Source organism: Cricetulus griseus, chromosome 3, assembly GCF_003668045.3.
Source record: "Cricetulus griseus strain 17A/GY chromosome 3, alternate assembly CriGri-PICRH-1.0, whole genome shotgun sequence".
In the NCBI taxonomy this organism is placed as follows: domain Eukaryota; kingdom Metazoa; phylum Chordata; class Mammalia; order Rodentia; family Cricetidae; genus Cricetulus; species Cricetulus griseus.
Window position 1 is genome coordinate 36860144 of NC_048596.1, and position 19038 is coordinate 36879181.

At 41.2% G+C, this 19038-nt stretch overlaps 1 protein-coding gene across 1 annotated transcript in view; it reads left to right on the plus strand.

Annotated features, from left to right (window-relative positions):
* Positions 1-19038, plus strand: part of LOC100750926 (phosphatidylinositol 4-phosphate 5-kinase type-1 beta) — a 149235-nt gene that overhangs the window by 26711 nt on the left and 103486 nt on the right. The window contains exon 2 of the mRNA XM_035441570.1: positions 15870-16000. Coding sequence (XP_035297461.1) covers positions 15870-16000 — 131 coding nt within the window. The remainder of the gene's footprint in view (positions 1-15869; positions 16001-19038) is intronic.

The window sequence follows — 19038 nt, forward strand, 5'->3', positions numbered from 1 at the left end:
TCTCTTAGGATCCACCTTGTTTCCTAGCTTCACTGGGGTTATAGACTGCAGGCTGGTTATCCTTTGCTTTATGTCTGTTATCTGTTTATGAGTGAGTACATACCGTGTTTGTCTTTCTGAGTCTGGCTTACCTCACTCAGGATGGTTTTTTCTAGTTCCATCCATTTGCTTGTAAATTTCAAGATGTCATTGGTTTTTTACCACCGAGTAGTTTCAGCCACTTTGGAAATCAGTATGACTATTTCTCGGAAAATTGGGAATCAATCTACCTCAAGACCCAGCAATACTACTCTTGGACATAGACCCAAAGAACACATTCTCATACCACAAGGACATTGCTCAATTATGTTCGTGGCCACATTATTTGGAATAGCCAAATCCTGGAAACGACCTAGATGCCCCTCAACCAAAGATAAAGAAAATGTGGTACATTTACACAATGTGTGCTATTTCTTTAACTTTTCTTTTTATTTTTATGTGTGTATGGGTGGAGTGGGGAGGTGGGTTCCCGTAGAGTTCAGAAAAGGGCATTGGGTCCCCTGCAGCAGGAGTTACAGGCAGTTGTGAGTCATCTGACTTGGGTGCTGGGGACCAAACTCCAGTCCAGCCTGTGAGCTTTTCAGATTCCACTCAATAGCCTTTCTGTGAAAAGTAATCAAGGATTTATCTTTCAGACATGCAATCTTTCTGTACTTCACTTTCACCCTCTGTGGTGGTAAGAAAGTTGAAGATAAATATTACAAACAACTCAACCTTCTTATGATGAGCACTTTCAGTAATTTAAAGGAATAGTATATTAATATGTAAGTACAGAAAAATCTCAGAAAAATTATCACATTCAAGCCTACTAAATATTTAAAACCAGTCTTCTCTGGGAATACCTGAGTTCCAAATCTTAAAGCCTCATCCGATAAAACCAACACTGGTGTTTCATATCTCTGTGTTTAATATTCTCAGCATTGTTTTTCTGTAGCTTCTCAGGATGGGCCAGAACTATTAGGCAGTTAGTAACAGTTCTGTTGAAGTGCTAAACAGTTGCTAGAATAATCACTTCAAATAATCTAAGGATAAAGGGCAGGTGTTTTTCTTCCAATTTTTTTTAAAAGAGCTTGCTCATTGAGATTTAGAGAAAACATATTATTACTTTTTAGGGTGTTTCTGCCTCATTAGCAGTCATAGCCCTTCCCTTCTCAACTTTGGCTTTATATTGCATAATTACTCTTTATTCCCATAAATATATAATATATTCATAATATATCATATACTTAGATATATTAAGGTATGTATTTCTTCTCATTCAAGAGTTTATCATGAAAAGTAACTGGTAGAGATTTGAAAGCAAAGACAAAGCTGTTCTTATTGCTTCTAGCCCTGCCTCTCCACTGTTATTAATTTCCTCTCCATATCTAATTTTTCATAGATCAAGAAGCTTAGTTGTTGACAAGTGATGAATACAAATTGAGACACAAATAGGGAAAATAAAATATAATTCCTGCTTCTCTAAAGTGGTTCACTCCTGCTTTTGTTCGCTCTATGGATAAATGGTGGTAGGAATCTCCTGCTTTGTAATTTATCTTCTGAATTAAGGAGTTGCAAACATGTGCCCATGGCCTTGTTGGTACTCTGAGAAGAACCATGTTATCCTTCTACTTAGCTGAACAAATCAGTTGGTGGGGTGGGGAAGTTCTGAGGTCTCTCGGGTTAGACAATCAAGGTATATGCAATGAAAGTTTACAGATTACTGATGTGCCCAGAAGTAATGTCTTTTTCCTCCATTTTCTCTGCAAGTCTTACCCCCTTAAGAGTGGTAATTGTCCTGGCTTAGCCCCTGAAATCCAATATCCCTCTCCTCCTCCCTCTCTTCTTCTCTCTTTTCCCTGGACCCCCTTGTGAGGGAAGATGTATTTGTCTGCATGTATGTGTATCTCTGCATGTGTGCAAATCTCTCTCTCTCTCTCTCTCTCTCTCTCTCTCTCTCTCTCTCTCTGTGTGTGTGTGTGGGGGGGGGGTGTCATATGCAGCAAGAGAGGGAAGGCATGAAAGAAGCATAAGGCAGGGTTAGGGGTAAGAATCCTCTCAAGGTAGGAGGGGACAATATAATTCCAGAAAAGATGGATGAAAAAGTAGACGTTGCATAGGGTTTCTTCTCAAAAAGAGCAGTTGGTCTTTACCCCTATCCCACATAGAGCTAGTTAGCAGCCCAAATTCTAATTAACTTTCTAAAGACCCCAAACTGCCACCATTACATTGGTGGTCTTCTTGGGCCTCTTAGTGCCCAGGTCTCTGTGTACCTGACCTCAAGAGTGTTTTGTGACAATAGAACTCTGTGGCAGTGAGGCTTGGCTTTGGCCCTCACCTGCCTACATACATGTGGAAAAAAGAGTTAACCAAGAGTGATGAAAATAAGAAGAGTAACTGGCTGCATTGTCTGGAGACAGAGCCATTCAGCCACCAACAGCATGAAGAGTAGCCAGAGGACTGAGCTGGGCCTGTGCTCCCTTGAAATGTAAAACTGACAGTGCTGACGCATTCCATGGCCAGTGACAATGTGGGGTAATGTGGTCTGCATGTGAACTTGGGGAGAAAAGACCTGGCTTCCAGGGCTAGCTTTTCCATGTCTGTGGTATGTGGCTCAAGATAAACTGCTTTGGGTTTCAGTTTCATCATAGGTAAGTCAAAAAAATAAAAACTGAGTGGAGTGTGTGGGTTACTGTGAGCAATCACAAGGGCCATTGTGCCAGAAGAACACTGAAGGGCTCGTATGCTCCGCCCACCCCACCACAAACACGAAGGTTATAAAATGAGGTTATGACACGAAAACCACCACAATAATGAAAAGGTCTGGCTAAAGACACAAGATTGTTGCTTACTACCTGGAAACCCATCTGAAAGGGCTTTGCTAACCCATGAGATGAGGCTATTAAGTAACAGGTAGACAGACACTTAGACCGCATCTATATATCGATCACTCCAGCCAGGAGTGTTCTGCACACTCGTCTCATCCACGTCAGGATTTTGTGTTCCTGCCAAAGAGGGCCCCCTGCCTAACTGAGCCCATTGTGGAATGCATTCTTTATGTATTATATAAAACATTAATTGTGTGAGGATAAATGAAGTTCTCCTAATGGACTATTTCAAACACAAAAGACTAAAGAATTATAAATTTTATTATAGGAATAAAGAACTTTACATTGTGGATGCAAAAGAATAGCTATAGTCTTTATCCTTGGACAATTTACAGTTTCCACAATAAAACCTCCTAATAGAAAGCATAGAATCTTTTCCAGAGCTTCCAGGGGGAGTATTTTGCAAGTGCAGTTTAGCTTTAATTAGCCTGAGGTAATTGAGTATGGTTATTAGTGTGTGACCATAAAAAATGAAATTTTGAAGTTATCAGCAAATATGTAATAAGAACATAGTAGTGATTAAGAAAGTGGGGGTTAAAATAGCAAGTTTGAAAAAATTAACATTGATGGTGCTGGCATTGGTAAGAATATTACAATAAGAACATTCTCATACTCTAATTGGGAAGAGTGTAAGTTGAAGAATCTCTTCTAGAAAGATCTCGGCAGATGCTTGCAAAAGTACGAATGTATATATCCTTTAACCCGGCAATTCTTCTTGGTGTCTACGCTGCAAGTTACTCAATAAATAAGTTCAGGAATAGGTGACCAAATACCATTATAGTATTTTAGTTAATATACTATTACCTAAACGTGAAGGGTGAGCTAGTTGAATGGGGTAGCTTGTGCTTGCAATCCTAGCTCCTTGGGAGGCTGAGTCAGGAGAACCACAAGCTCAAAGCCAGTCTGGACAATGTAACACACTCCTGTCTCAACAGTAAAAGCTGGGATGTAGCTTAGGGGTAGAGCACTTGATTAGTACGCACAAGTCTCTGGGTTTAATCCCCATGGGAGGGAGGAGGCATATTTTATTAGGAAGGAAAAGCATATTAAGCAACCACTCCTCGTTAACTGAAAATACTGCACTCTTAAGGTATTCACAACTCAGCAGTGGAGAATTATGCATATTCAATTGCCCTTAAGGAGATATGCCAACAAGTGCAAATGAAACTCTTGATAGCATGGTATTATGTTTTCTACTTTATTGGTCTTTTAGAAATGTTACAGTTTAAGCTAAAGACACTCATCATAAACATGACATCGGAGGAAGGAAGGGAGAGAATGTGTATGATTACAAGAACCATAATCTATCACTGGGAGAGCAATTGAACCAATTGTGCTGCCTACAAGCTGTGAGACTCTATGTAACCACCAACAGTAATGTACTGGTTAGGTTGGCAATTCTGTGACAAAAATATCTATCAGAAGTAATGTAAGGGAAGAAAGGTTTGTTTTGTCTTTATCAGTTTCAGACTCACGGTCTATCATGGTACAGAAAACAGCAGAGGCACTCAGTGCATGTAGCAGGAGCATGCAGTGGTGGCTTTTTCCATTTCCTAAAGGTTCTATAATATCACTGGCTGGGAGCCAAGTGCTTAAAGCCGAAGCCTATGAGGAACTTTCCAGATTCAAAGCATGGCATATAAAGCCTGTATAGTTGGACAGAGAAAGAACCAAGGTGCAACAAAACCTAAATGTAGGGGTCTCACTTTTTATTAATTTACTTTTTGTGGTGTCATGGCTGGGTACGTGATGAACATGTGCTTAACACGGAGCTATACCCTCATCTCCAATATACACATGTATGTGTGTGTTTTCATGTATAGAGAGGAAAAGCCTTGGGTACATACTAACAGTTTAGTATAGTTAACCCTAGCATGCAAGGAGGGGAAATGGGTACATTTGTGTTTTACCTTCTGTAATGAAGGACTACTTAACTTTTCCCTCAATGAGCATGGGTTACAATCTGATGATTTGCTTATTTTTAAGTTACACAATGCAGCCAGGCATTGGTGGCACAATCCTTTAATCCCAGCACTCGGGAGGCAGATACAGGCGGATCTCTGTGTGTTTGAGGCCAGTCTGGTCTCCAGAGTGCCAGGATAGGCTCCAAAGCTACACAGAGAAACCCTGTCTCAAAAAAAAAAAAAAGTTAGGCAATGCAGTCTATTATACATTTGTTTCTCAGCTTAAGAACATTTTGAATCAAGTTTAGGTTCATAAGTTATAGCACTTGGAACATAGGTTCAATTATGTGTAAAACAAAAAGTGCAATTGATGATGGTTGAAGCCATGCTCCTCCCTATTTCTCTTCTCAGTAACAGAGCAGCAGTCCTTGCCTCTACAGAGTCATTGGGGACCCCCAAGCTCAAGTCATTGCTCTTCCATTCTTAATGCACAGCCTCCAAACATGTTCAAGAAAGGCTGCCTCATCTGACGTCACCTCAATACAGTCCACACTCTTTCCTCTTTAGGGCACAATCTGGCACCTGGGCATCTCTTCTCACATATCATCACCAGAAATCAAGTTATATTACTACACCTACCTTCAAGAAAACCAGGCAAAATGCCCAATTCAAATTTCAATTACTGTGTAACAGGGTTTCTCAGTATTGGCTTTGGGGTAATTCTTTGTTTAGGAGCCATTAGAGCTCCCATAAGATGTTGAACACACCCCTGACCTCTAACTAACAGTTGGTAACTCTCTCCAGCTGAAACCACCAAAATCATCTCCATATCCTTCCAGGTGTCACCTGGGGAAGGCACAGTCACCCTTCATTAACAACAGCTGCTAAATAAGAATAGCTGCTGAGGGCAAGTAGCAACATCTGTGAGAAGCATTGTGACATCGCCCCCACCCTAAGTAGAGATTAGTACTTCTGTAATGTTTGGACTTTAAAGCTGACAGCTCCCTTTTCAGGAAACGTAACATTCTAAGATTTTGTGGGATCTAATTTTAGTTGGTTTTATAAGGTTGAAGGAAACTCAATCTTTATTCTTTTTTTGCTATTGAATCTAAATTTTGTGTTTGTGTCAAATAAATACTGTTTCTATTTGACTACATGAACAAGTAAAAATTTCCCCCAGTGTGTAGGAGTGATATTAAGAATATATTATGCCATATTTATGATGAATGTCTTCAGTTTAAACTAACATTTGTGCAAGACTAATATAGTAGCATTCATAATGCCACACTGTCTTAAATCATGAGTTTCATTTGCAATTGTTGGCCTATCTCCTTAAGGGCAATTGAGTGTGCCTAATTCACCACTGCAGAGTTACAAATACCTCAAGAGTACAGCATTTTTCCATTAATGAGGAGTGTTTGTGTAACAGGCTTTTGCTTGCCGTGAAGTCCGCCTCTCTGACGGGCCTGTCGGGGAAGTGGAACTGACTTAAATGAAACCGTCAACATTTTTTCTTTTTTCTACCTTTTTATCAACATTCGAGAAGCAGATCTTCCATCAAACACTGGAATCTTGATAAAAAGCTTCTTGGTGAAAAAGGAAAATTAAATAGAAATTGTGTTTGCCTTGGGCTTCTTCCAGGGTTGTTTCATGCCCAGTGTGTCAGGGTGACATATCCCAAGGCATCTCCTCCACACAGAACGCAGCCCAGAAAGAGGCCTCATTAAAACAGGGCTACAATATTCTTATTTTGAAAAATATAGATTGTAGATGGAGTACTTAATTGGTCTAAATAATAAAAACCCAGAGTCAGGTATAGAGGAAAATGCTGAGTGATCAGAGAGAAGAAGCAAGTGAAAGCCAGCTTTACCTCATTAGCCTCCCAGCGGTAAAGAGATTGAGTTCCTGTTTCTTCCCACTTAATATCCTCTCTCTGCCCAGCCATCTCACTTCCTGTCTGTCTGTACAGACCTCCAGACCTCTATGGTTAGCTAGTGGCAAGCTCCATCCTCTGATCTTCAGACAAGCTTTATTTGTACAAGCAAGATATCACCACAGTAGATGGCTGCAAAAAAAAAAAAAAAAAAAAATGTATCAGTAAAGTAGTTGCCTGTCATCAAAGTAATAGAGCCACACCAGTGTCATGTATAGAGCTAATGATGGCAAATGGAATTTGTCATTTCTGCCTATTGTCACGAACAGAGACAGTGTCGAGGGGCCAGTGGGAGAACAGGATCCCAGGGTGATGGTGGAGTATTAAAAAGCAAGTGGAGAAAGAGAAAAATAGAAAGCTGGCTTTCTGAGGAAGTGGAGACCAAGGAACACAGAGCAATTGTCAGTGATTTAGTTTGTCCTCCATTGATTGTCAATGATTTAATTTGTCCTCTATTGATTGTGTAGACACAGGAGGATCTCCGGCCTGCAACCAGTACAACAAACTGTCTAAAGTTTGTACCTCCTCTTTCAAAGTGCAGATGGAGCTTAGAATCATTTGCAAAAAAAAAAAAAAAAAATACTATCCAGGTGAGAGGTGATGTATTTCTTCCCCTAAATATGAGAAGGTAGCAGCCATTTACAGGGAGTCATTACTAATCCCTTGAGAGCACCCAGCAAGAAGCAATGCATATATCTGGCAAGACTTTGGAGCATCTTACAGCTGAGCTCCTCACAAAGGACCTTCCCTATCTTCTTCCTCCTCCTCCTTCCAGCATCCAGCAGAAAAGGGAAGAAGAGCCCCTCCCCTCCCTCTATTAGATGCCTATGGGTGCAGCTAGAGAAGGGATGGAGACCACTGCAAGCAAACCCAAATCTGTCTTTATTAATCTAGATAAAGCATATCAAATGTCCATGTGAAGCTATTTTTTATGGCTCTGTGCCGAGATATGAACAGGGACACTGTTGTTCTGAGTCAAAAGATAGACAGGTCCTAGAGCTGCTGTGAATTTCTTCTGAGCAAAGGTGGATCCCACCCCAGAATGCATTTAGAAAAACATCGGGAGACACAGTGAGTCATTGTGATGACATTTCCTAACAATCTAGTGGTTACATGGGTTTATAGTATCGTAAACCTTAAATACAGACCTACCCCACAGTACAGAGATAATGTCCATTCAGGTACCTTTATTTCCTTTCATTATCCTGTTTGTGTGCACACACACATGCTTGTGGGGTTTGTATCTCCAAATTTCCTTGGGTTTGCTGTACACGCTACTGCTCAAACATAATATAACATTTTATTTCTCCACATTATAGAAGTTTTTTTATTGTGCTGATGGTTTAATTACATCCAGTCACTTTCTCAAATATTCTTAATTCAGATTGAGGTTTCTGTGTGAATCCCTGACTTGAATAAAAACAAGTAATTTAGCTCAGGGTTCTTGATGTTCCCTCATTGATGTGTGGAATGAAAGAACCTCCACCGTGGTCCCCCTTCCTTCAAAATCCTCTCTCTGTTCTACTAAAGCCACCTTTCCTTAAGCTTCATCCCACTACCCTCAGTGTTGCTAATTTGGGGGCCCTTCTGCTCCCTATTTTTTCATTACCTCCTCCTGCCCCTTGATTTTCAGTACCACCTATGTAATGAATCTTTGGCCAATACCAGGCCAAACTTCTGCTCTGAGATCCTAACCTGCTTATCATCTCAAACAGAACTCATCATCTTTTCCCAAAATACATTCCTTTTCACTCTGCCCTCCCCAGATCAGGAAAAGCAACATCACTTCTTGGAACTGATAAAGAAAAGTGTCCTCATTTCTAGCTCACAGAAAGCCCTGTCTGTCTGTCTGTCTGTCTGTCTGTCTGTCTGTCTGTCTGTCTGTCTTTGTCTGTCTGTCTTCAAAATCTATCTCACATTCGATTCTTCCATCCACCTTGTTCATCAGCATTCTCTACACCACTACCATCTCCATATGAACCAAGCAAGGGCCTCCTAATCACTTGCCCTCCTACCATCCCTCCAATCTATTCTCCTCACAATATCCAGTGATCCTTTCAAATTAGACACCACCTCCCCACATAAAATCCTTCACTAGTTTTTGCCATCTATTGACCAACACAACTGAAAACCATCAGACCTTTAGAATGCCTTCAAGAGACCAGTTCTACATCTGCCTAGTCTTTCCAGTCCCCAATGCCAACTCTCTACCTGTTGCCCACATTGGTTTGCTTCCAGGTCTCTATAATTTGCTTCATCTAATCCTAAAAATGAGCTTCCCTAACCCACTAATGGGACCTTTTCCTACTATATGAAAGCCCATAATGTCATTTTGTTAAGTACAACCATATTTAGGCCACTTCCATATCCCTGAGTTGTAGAGAATTGCCCAACAGTGGTAAACACAATGCCAGCCTTCAGTGACATAACCTGCTAACTGCCCCATGCCGGCTAGAGTTGAACTATAGAAGTGAGAGAGAATAGTAGAAATCTGCCTGCCCCAACATAGATTACCATGTTGACACAAAGGGGTGCTATATAACTACTTTCTTGGACTGGTAAGATAAGAGACCTTGTCAATAAACATACCTGATTTAGAGTTAGACTCTCTAAGTATCTTACTCGATGACATCCTGGGCTGTGCCATCTTTTTCATATTTCATGAAGATATCAAGAAGCAGAATGGAGGGGATTGGATTAAAAGATGGCTTCCAGAGTCAAGCTGTGTGAGGTTTTGACTTGATCCTAGAGTGAGGACGCTGAGGATCCATTCAGAATTTTCAAGTAAAGTAATAACATGATCACATTTGTACTTTTGAAGCAAATCTCTCTAGCAACATATATCCAAGCTGTAATCCCATAATTAGTTCAGATAGCCTTAGGGGGAAACTGCTGTGGACATCAAATGTTCCAATACTTCCTTTAAAGTCCATGACATCAGATGGCATATTAAGTGATCCAATTTCACAGACAATAGTTTGTAGGAGGCAGTTTCCTGTTACCAATGTAAGGTCATTAAACCCTTGCTGTAGTTGGGATCATTGTTTTCCTTCTGGTGGGTCTCTGTAGACATTTCTTCTTACTGTTAAGATGCTCTTCATTATTTCATTTTTCAACTTCTTCCCAGCATCTGTCAGCACCATCTTCAACAGAAAAAAAGACATATGTAAAGCAAATGTGTAAACTCAGGCTTGATAAATGATCAGAACACTGAACTGGGAACCTTCTAAAGATTGGGGACTCATTCCTCGCTGTAGAATGTAGTTCTAGCCAGTTAATTCCTAGCAAGTTAATTCCTAGATCCAGGTTAGCTGTGCAGTGGGCATTTTGCATCCCTAGCCATCTGACAGCTCTGATGATCAGATGCAGTCATTGTAAGATAATGCTTTGACCATGTAGTCCAACAGTAGAGCTCTTGCCTAACATGAGCAAGGCACTGTGTTCAGTCCCCAGGACTGCTACAAATAGAGCCCTAAAACTTCAATTCATCACATTAATGCAAGTCAATATCCACTTTCCTTAGTATTAGCATCATACCTGGACAAGCTATGGAGATAAATAAGTGGTTTGCCTTTGTGCTGTTTTGTGGCTCTCTCTTTCCCTAAGTATCACATGCTTAGTATCCAGGCAACATATTGCCTCCACTTATCCCTATGATGTCCAGACTTAAAAATAGATTGTGTTGCTGTTCCAAATCTAAGCCTGTATTAAGCCTCTACTAAAGGAGCCAAAGGCTTCCCCCCTGGAGTTAGAAGGGGGAATGGTCGTGTTCCAGCACTTGAGGGATACAGCATGCAGAGCCTGCCTGCGGTGGAAACCTAAGAACAAGAATGCTTGCAAGTTGTTAGCTCACTGCAGTCTTGCTGGTATCCCAAAGAAAGGAAGGGAGCCCTAGGGCTTCTGAATTGTGGGGAGAATTTGACTGATTGTAGGAGAGCAGCCTCCAACACTTCATACTGAATGCTCTTTGACATCATCACGACTCGCTGATCTGATAATCATGCACACACCAGGCAGGATTTTAAAGTGACTTCAGTTTTAGAGCATATATATATATTGTTGGATTTAAAACCAGGCCTCATGCTCAATGTGAAAGTGGCAAATGATAGGACCTTTGCTGCTGGTGGCCTATGAACAATTATGTGTCACTGAACACAAGCAAGAATTTCCATGAAGCAGGTGGGGTGCTACGTAATTATACCTAAATGTACTCATGCTGAAGCATTTAATTTTTACCCAGAGATTGGGAAGAGGAAGCACGAGGGGTCATGTCTACTGAGGCAGCCAGATACGGCCTCATATTAATAACTCCTCATGTTACCAGTGATGCTAATGATGTGGTTTGCTGAGAGCTTTGTGAGCTTTTGTTTGGCTTGCCTATGGCTGGGTGTGATTAGCAGCTAATTAAACATTCTTATCTCGGTTTATCCAAAGGAATGGCTCCTTCGGGGCTCCTTCTTTTTTGGAAGTCAAACAGGCAGACTTAATAGAGAACTTTCAACTTTGATTCTTGACTCTTTGAAAAAGATGTGGAAGCCACCTGCACCTGGTGGTCAGACTCTGCCAGATGCCAGCAGAAAGACTTGGGACCATCACCTAACCATCCTAAGCCATAAGTGTACATCTATAAAGGGAATCATTGTCACCAAGCCCAGCTACTTGGTTAAGTGAATTAAGGAACTCTGCTATTAGAGACCACAGAGCATGGTTGTTTTGGATTCAGCCGCCCTTGGCTTAAGTCCTAGCTCCCCCTCTTTACCTTGGAGGAAGTTACTAAACATACCTGAGTCCATGAAATGGAGATGGTAATGCAGGATGGAAATCCTTTACCCAGAATCCTTGGGACATGTTTTGAATAAAAGATTTGGGTGCATTTGCATATGCCTAATGAGATAGCTTGTGGATAGAAGCCAAGACTGAACACAAGATTTATTTCAATGTTATGAGTGCCCTCCACGATTAGCCTAAATATAACTTCATACAGTATTTCTAAGCATCTTATGCAGGTAATGGACTCCCTTTGACTCCAGCAAATGAATAACTGCTGTGCTGGTGTGCTCTATGTTTTGTTTTGGTCATGACCCATCATTGGGTATGGTATTTTCCATTCATGGCAATTGTCAGTAACCAGAAACTTTGAGAAGCTCACCCTATCACTGGAACACATTATTGATAGTTCCCAATGGTGGAGCATTTGGGATTTCAAATTTTCACATTGGGGCTGCTTACCAACTAGTACTTACCTCTCCAAGTTACTGGGAGGTTTAAAGAATCAACAAAAGTCAAGGGCAGTGGGAGCCTTGTAAGCATTGTGGAAGTATGCACTGTGGTTACGTTGGGAAAATTATCATTATCCATATTGTCAGTTGTCTGGCATAAATGAGTTGCTCAAAAATAATTGTTTCTATTACTTTATTGCTATGCTATTATTTCTCCCACTCAAGTACTTGTTTTTAAGAGGTCTGAAAAGAAATTAATGGGATTACGATATGTTGTGGGTGTTTTTTTTTTTTCCCGGTCTTTTTCTTATTTAATTAAACATGTCAGTGGGGTCCTCATTCCTTCAGGAGCTCAAAACTTGATCTCATACCACAAGAGAAAGGTTGTTTTCAGTATTTCCTAGAGCGAGGGGTCATTGTTTTACCCTGATCCTGGGGTCCTTCTTCATATATTCTAGGGAAGTGACCCACTGTCCATGTCAGCAGCATCTCCAGTGACACTCACACCCCCTGAAGTCTGAGGGTTCTGGTCAAGGTTACAGACTGCTGGCAGCTGAGACTGCCTTCTGTTCCCAGGGTGGGGACAGCAAGGAACATGGTACTCTCTCTGCTGACAGACTTGCACAAAGTGATAAAAGACTGCTCTCATGGCTCTGGAAAACAGTGGGGGATGAGGAGAGGATGCAACGTGCACCAGAACACGTGCTCTGTTTGAGGACTAGACAGAACATTCTGGGTGCCGGTTCCTCTGAAAAACATTGATGTCACATCTTGTGGCAGACTACCCCCAGTGACACGAAGGAAGAGAAATGGCTTTTGAATCTTTAGACAGGGTTAAAATGAAAGAAATCCATTTGTGCCTTCAGAATGCAGAGCCACCGGTACAAAAGGTCACTGACACCAACTGCTGGCATCGCAGAATACAGGGAAGGAGTACTAAAATAACAAAATTGTTTTTTCAGGCACTGGATGCACTTAGCTCTCAGTCTTTTGCAACGTGCTTCCTCCAGTCCTAAGTCAAAGGGTATGTGGGAAAAACAACACCAAAAATTTTCTCAAGTTCTACATGGTCCAATATGCAGATTGCTGTCCTCGGATGAAGGATGACAGATGTATGGAGTAGAACAAGAAAGGGGCTTAAAAGATGATTTAAGAAATTGTTCTTACTAGTTGTATGAAGAGGCTTCTGAACAGTAATAGTTGAGTGTGGCCATTTCAGGCAAAACCAACAGGTATTAATGTGGGACTCACCCGATATTAAATGTCTGTTTGGGGGTTCCATTTGACCGGCTGAAGATGACAGGGCCTTAGGAGAAGCAGCAGACGTTGGAAATGGGGTGGACAGGTTCTAGGATACTGCCTTATGTGTGTGGCGGTAGAATAACATCCAAATAGATTGAGAAGATCTGAGAGCCGTATGCGTAGAGATGAGACTGGAAGGGCTTAATACTAGGCTGTTATCATTCATAATGGCAGCAAAGGAGCCTGAGGATCACGAATCAAACTTGTAGGGAATTCTTCAGTTATAGGAGATAGATTGTGAGAGAAGCCAATGAAGAAGCTACAGGAGACACCATCAGGAAAGCTGGATAGTGGTCCCAGAACCCAGTGCCCTCATAGAATCGAGAGAAATTTTCTCAAGGAAAGATGTTTTTGATATTAAAAAAGAAGAAGAAACAAAAAAGAATAAAGGATGGAGGGAGATGGGGATTGGTGTTGGATTTACAAAATGAAAATATTGCCTGGAAAGAAGATTTTCCTTTGGGATATATTGGATAATCTTTATGCCATTAGCTCTGTGGAAGGGAGCTTTCCAGTACACTGCAGGATGCTTAGACCCAGTTGGTGCTGGTGGCATCCACGACACACGAATGTGCTAACCAAAAACAAAAAAAAAAAAACAAAAACAAACAAACAAAACAAAACCTCTGCAAACATTGTCAAATGCCTCTGGTTAAGAATTACTTATTTTCTGGGTGGTGGTGTCGAGTGCCTTTAAGTACCAGCACTCGGGAGCAGAAGCAGGCAGATCTCTGAGTTTGAGGCCAGCCTAGTCTACAAAGAGAGTGCCAGGACAGCCAAGGCTACACAGAGAAACCCTATCTCAAACCCCCATCTTTCCCCCCCAAAAAAAATCATTCATTTAACTTACTGTTTCCTGCTGTGGTCTATGGTACTGCATTAGCACTGCCAGATATAAAAAGTTAAACATGCAGCCGGGCGTTGGTGGCGCACGCCTTTAATCCCAGCACTCGGGAGGCAGAGGCAGGCGGATCTCTGTGAATTCGAGGCCAGCCTGGTCTCCAGAGCAAGTACCAGGATAGGTTCCAAAGCTACACAGAGAAACCCTGTCTCGAAAAACACACACACACACACACACACACACACACACACACACACACACACACACACACACAAAGTTAAACATGCTAACCCTTAAGAACACTGTACTGAGGTGTTGGGGAAATGGCTCTGTAGATAAATTACCTACTGCACAAGCACAAGGACATGAGTTCAGATCTCTGGTGTCCACATACAAAGTTAAACTGGGCACAACCAGCTTTGGAGAGCTAGAGGGAGGAGGACCCCTGGAACAGAATCAGTGAATTCCAAGGTCAGTTTGAAGGTGAGGAACAATCAAGGAAGACAGTTCATCATCACTTTCCATCCTACACATGCATGTGTGTGTGCGCTTGTCTCTGCTTGTGGAATGCTTGGGTTAAAGCACCCAGCTATTCTAACTTTCCTAAATTGAATTATTCTATTCTATTATTGTTGTTTATTATTTTATTAAAGCCAAATACATACATTGATATAGATTTTAAGATTCTGGGCTTAATTTGCAGCAACCTACATACAAAAACAAACAAAAAACCTATCAACGTGTACATGTATGCACTTATGTGTACACATACACAAGGTAGTTATTCTCTAATTTAACAGCATCTCTGTTTCATTATTAAGATATTTGAAAAGTAATAAATTGGTATCCTCATGCTTCTTCATCTTTTATCATACACCAATGCTAAATCTTCTATCACAGATTAATGAAGAAAAATTTAGATCATTGCCAAAACCAGTAGGCAATTTTCGAAATTAAATTTTGTGTGAACACCAAAAACTCCAATAATGTTTTTGCCCTACCACTTCTTGTGGAGAGAAAATATTCTTACTGATCCACAAGTATGTTGTAGGGGGAAAAAATCAGATTTTTTTTTTGACAAGTCCAACTATATCATTTATCTTTGGGTAGAAACTATAGTGCTCCTTATTGAAAGGGCTCCACAGAGTTTCCAAGTTCTTAGTTTAAAAAAAAAAAAAAAGGAGAGATTTTAGCCTTTTAACCTAAGACTCATTTTGTATGAAAGATGTCATACTTACAAAAATAATCTCATGTGTGCCAGTTTACTTTTCTTCATGGTGACCAAAATGCCTGGCCTAGGCAACTTAACGGAGGAGAGTTCATTAGGGCTCAGTCATCATGGCTGTGAGGGAATGGGGAATGAGTGTGTGCCACTGGACGTATACACTGGAACTCTTCATCAACAGCTAGATAGGCACAGTAAAAGGCACCTGATGCAGGGCCAGAATATGAGCCTCTTGATGACCTATGTCCACCAGTAGAGTCCATCTTCCACAGGTTCTTCATGCTCCCAAAACAGGAGCTGAGGCTAAGTGTCCAAATGCATGAGTCCTCTATGGAGAACATTCCACAGTCCGTGTGAGAAGTCACACCCCGAGAAGGATCCTGAATGAGAAGTCACACCCGATCCTGAATAGAGTCCAAGGCCCAGTTCCATGCCATTTGGGAACAAGAAGGAGAAAATAGCCTCACCCTCCAGTTTGCTGCCTGTAACCCTGAACAAAGCCCTCAAAGCTAACACGGCACCCTGTGTTTCCTCTACAGACCGCATCATCAGCTATTAAAGGTGCTATTCAGCTGGGAATAGGATACACAGTGGGAAATCTCACTTCCAAGCCAGAACGCGATGTCCTCATGCAAGACTTTTATGTGGTGGAAAGTGTGTTCCTACCCAGGTAAGAACGTGTTAGTTTGAAATGATTCCATGCTGAAACAATTCACAGTGGCATCCTTTGGTTGAAGGACTTTTCTGCCATGTTCATATCTACATGTTCTGAAGGGTGTGTGGGTGGGACCTGTGACTCCACCATCTTTTTGCTTGAGAATGTCCTGCATTTCCTCTGTGGAGCGGTGAGTGTCATCCATGGGTCAGCTGTAATTAGTTGTGATGGGTGCCTGGAAGACTGTGCAAGAAGGATCATGGGATTTTGTGGGTGAGGATAAAGAAATCTCAGAGTAAAGTCTGCCTCGTGTTTTGAGAGAACTTCCATGAATCAGCACTGGTGCCAAGATTTTTCTATGCCTAATTTAAAAGAGGGAGCTGGAGCTATATAAATGGCTTAGTTGTTAATAGCACTGGCTACTTTTGCAGAGGAGCTGAGTTCATTTCCCAGCACCCACATGGCAACTCACAACCATCTATATATTCCAGTCCCAGGGGATTCAACATCCTCTTCTGGCCTCCAAGAGCACCAGGCATACATATGATACACATACATTCATACAGGAAAACACTCATACACATAAAATAAAAATAAATAAATCTTCTTAAAAATAAATAAATAGTTAAAGAATGGACTGGAGCAACCACAAATGGTCATAAATCTGAATTAAGCCAGTAAGTTGTCTTTTATGATGACTTTAACTTAAATTTCCCCCAGGAAAACATGAGATAATGCTGCTGTTTTGATGCCATATTTGTAAAACCACCAGAGTTGTCCATGCATTTATCAGTCTGGAGAAGAAAAAAAACTGTTTAAAATCCTATGTGGGCTAATGAGATGGCTCAAGTGAATAAGGCACTTACCTCTAAGCCTGACTACCTGAGTTTGATCCCTAGGACTCATATTGTAGGAAGAGAAAGCATCTCTCACAAGTTGTTCTCTGACCTACCCTCACACCATAGTATGCAAATGTGCACACACACACACACACACACACACACACACACACACACGCACGCGCGCACGCACGCACGCACGCACGCACGCACGCACAAAAAAATGTGATAAAATATTTTTAAATACAAATACATGTGGAAATGGAAAACAATGATGGAACTGTATACTGGAGGTGTTTGTTTCTATGTCGTGTCTACTATGCCCTAATAAGTAAAATAATTTAAGTCAATTCCACTATTGTAAAAGACAATCATTGTTCAGTTGAAGTGTCACCACAACTGCTGGGTTTTCCAAAGAAAATGGACTACAAATGAAGACATTTTCCTTGGCGATGCTTACTTTGTCTCTGTGACTCTGACGATTGGCATTTCAGACTCACATGTTCAAAATGAGCCGTTTTGCTTATGCTGGGCTTGATCTCATCCCTCAGTGTTCGTGAGGGTGTGTAGTTGCATCCCAAAGCATCAGAAAATCGATCTGTGCAAAAGTCCCTTAAGTAAAGGAGCACAAACCTGCATATGTCTTTCACACATTCTCCTGTAAACTTTTTCATTGTGGTTATTTTTATGAATGGGTGTAAATATGTGCACATACACCACTATAGTCAAACTTTCTTTGAACTGCCAGCTCCCAAATAATGACACGGAGATTTCTTACTAATTATGAAAGCTTGGCCTTAAGTTAGGCTTGTTCCTAAACTCTTAAAACTTAAATTAACCCATTTACATTAATCTACATTCTGCCATGTGGTTTGTTACCTCTCCTCATTACTGTATCTGACTTCCTCCTCTCCTACCTAGCTGTTGGCCATTCAGCTCTTTATTAAACCAGTCAGAAATTGCCTTAGTAGGTGAGGAAGTACAGACACATATTCGCACAGTGTGACCAAATTTCCCACAATACCATGGATAAATCAGTTCTGTCTTTCTACCATGTACAGCCTGGGGATCAAACTCAGGTCATTAGGTTTGTCAGCAAGCATTTCCACCCACTGAGCCATCTAAACAGCCCTACCCCTTATCTCATAGCATCTCTAGACTAGTCATGCAACCTGCTACCCTATGAATAGTTGCTTACTCCACCACTCAGGGAATATTGACAAGAAAAACATCTAACCATGTTCAGTAGAGATAGAATTTTTTAAAACTATTTTAATCCATAATTGATTGATTCTGTGGTCATAGAAAGCACCCTAAAGGGAGCTTGCTGTATGTATGCCCCTTTTGTTCTTGGGTGACTTGTTACAAGCCTATGCCATCCTTATGAGGAAGAGAAGATGGTGGCTTTTCATTTTTTTCTTTTTGAGTGGGAGGCTAAAGTTACAAATACCTGGACTTATGTCTTTGTTCTTCACATTATCGTCTCCACGAACAGCAGACCAGACACATCACTAGGGAAGCAGGCTTCATCCCTTACAGAAATCTACTGTCACATTTAACATCTACCACTTTAGAGTATTGCTGCTTTTAAATGTCAATACAACATTTTTTAAGACCTATGTGTCCTAGATATAATTACAGGAAGACAAATGAATTTATGCTGTGGGTCCCTTGATTCCTTCCCTGGACTCAATGTCTTCATGAGTTTAGCAAAGGATCACTGTAGCCGAGCTTTCTTTGGACTACCAGTTCCTGAATAATGACACAGAGAGTTTTTATTAATTATGAAAGCTTGGCCTTAGCTTAGGCTTGTTCTCAACTAGCTCTTTTTTTTCCCAACTAGCTCTTAAAACTTAGATTAACCCGATTATATTAATCTACATTCTGCCACGTCTCATTACCTCTTCTTAGTACTGTACATTCACTTCCTCTGAGTCTCACTGGCTAAGTCCTGCCACAATATTCCTCAGAATCTTCCCCTCAAGTTCCTCTCTCTGCCTGGAAGTCCCACCTGCCCCCTTCTGCCTATCTATTGGCCATTCAGCTCCTTATTAAGCCAATCAGAAGGTTCCTTAGACAGGTGAGGAAGTACAGGCACATCTTCACACAGTGTGATCAAATATCCTGCAACAGTCCACCCCAGGGTTTCTCACGGGAGGTGTTGTTTTAGGTTAGATAACTCTGTGTGTAGGACTGTTTGCCCCAAGCCCTACC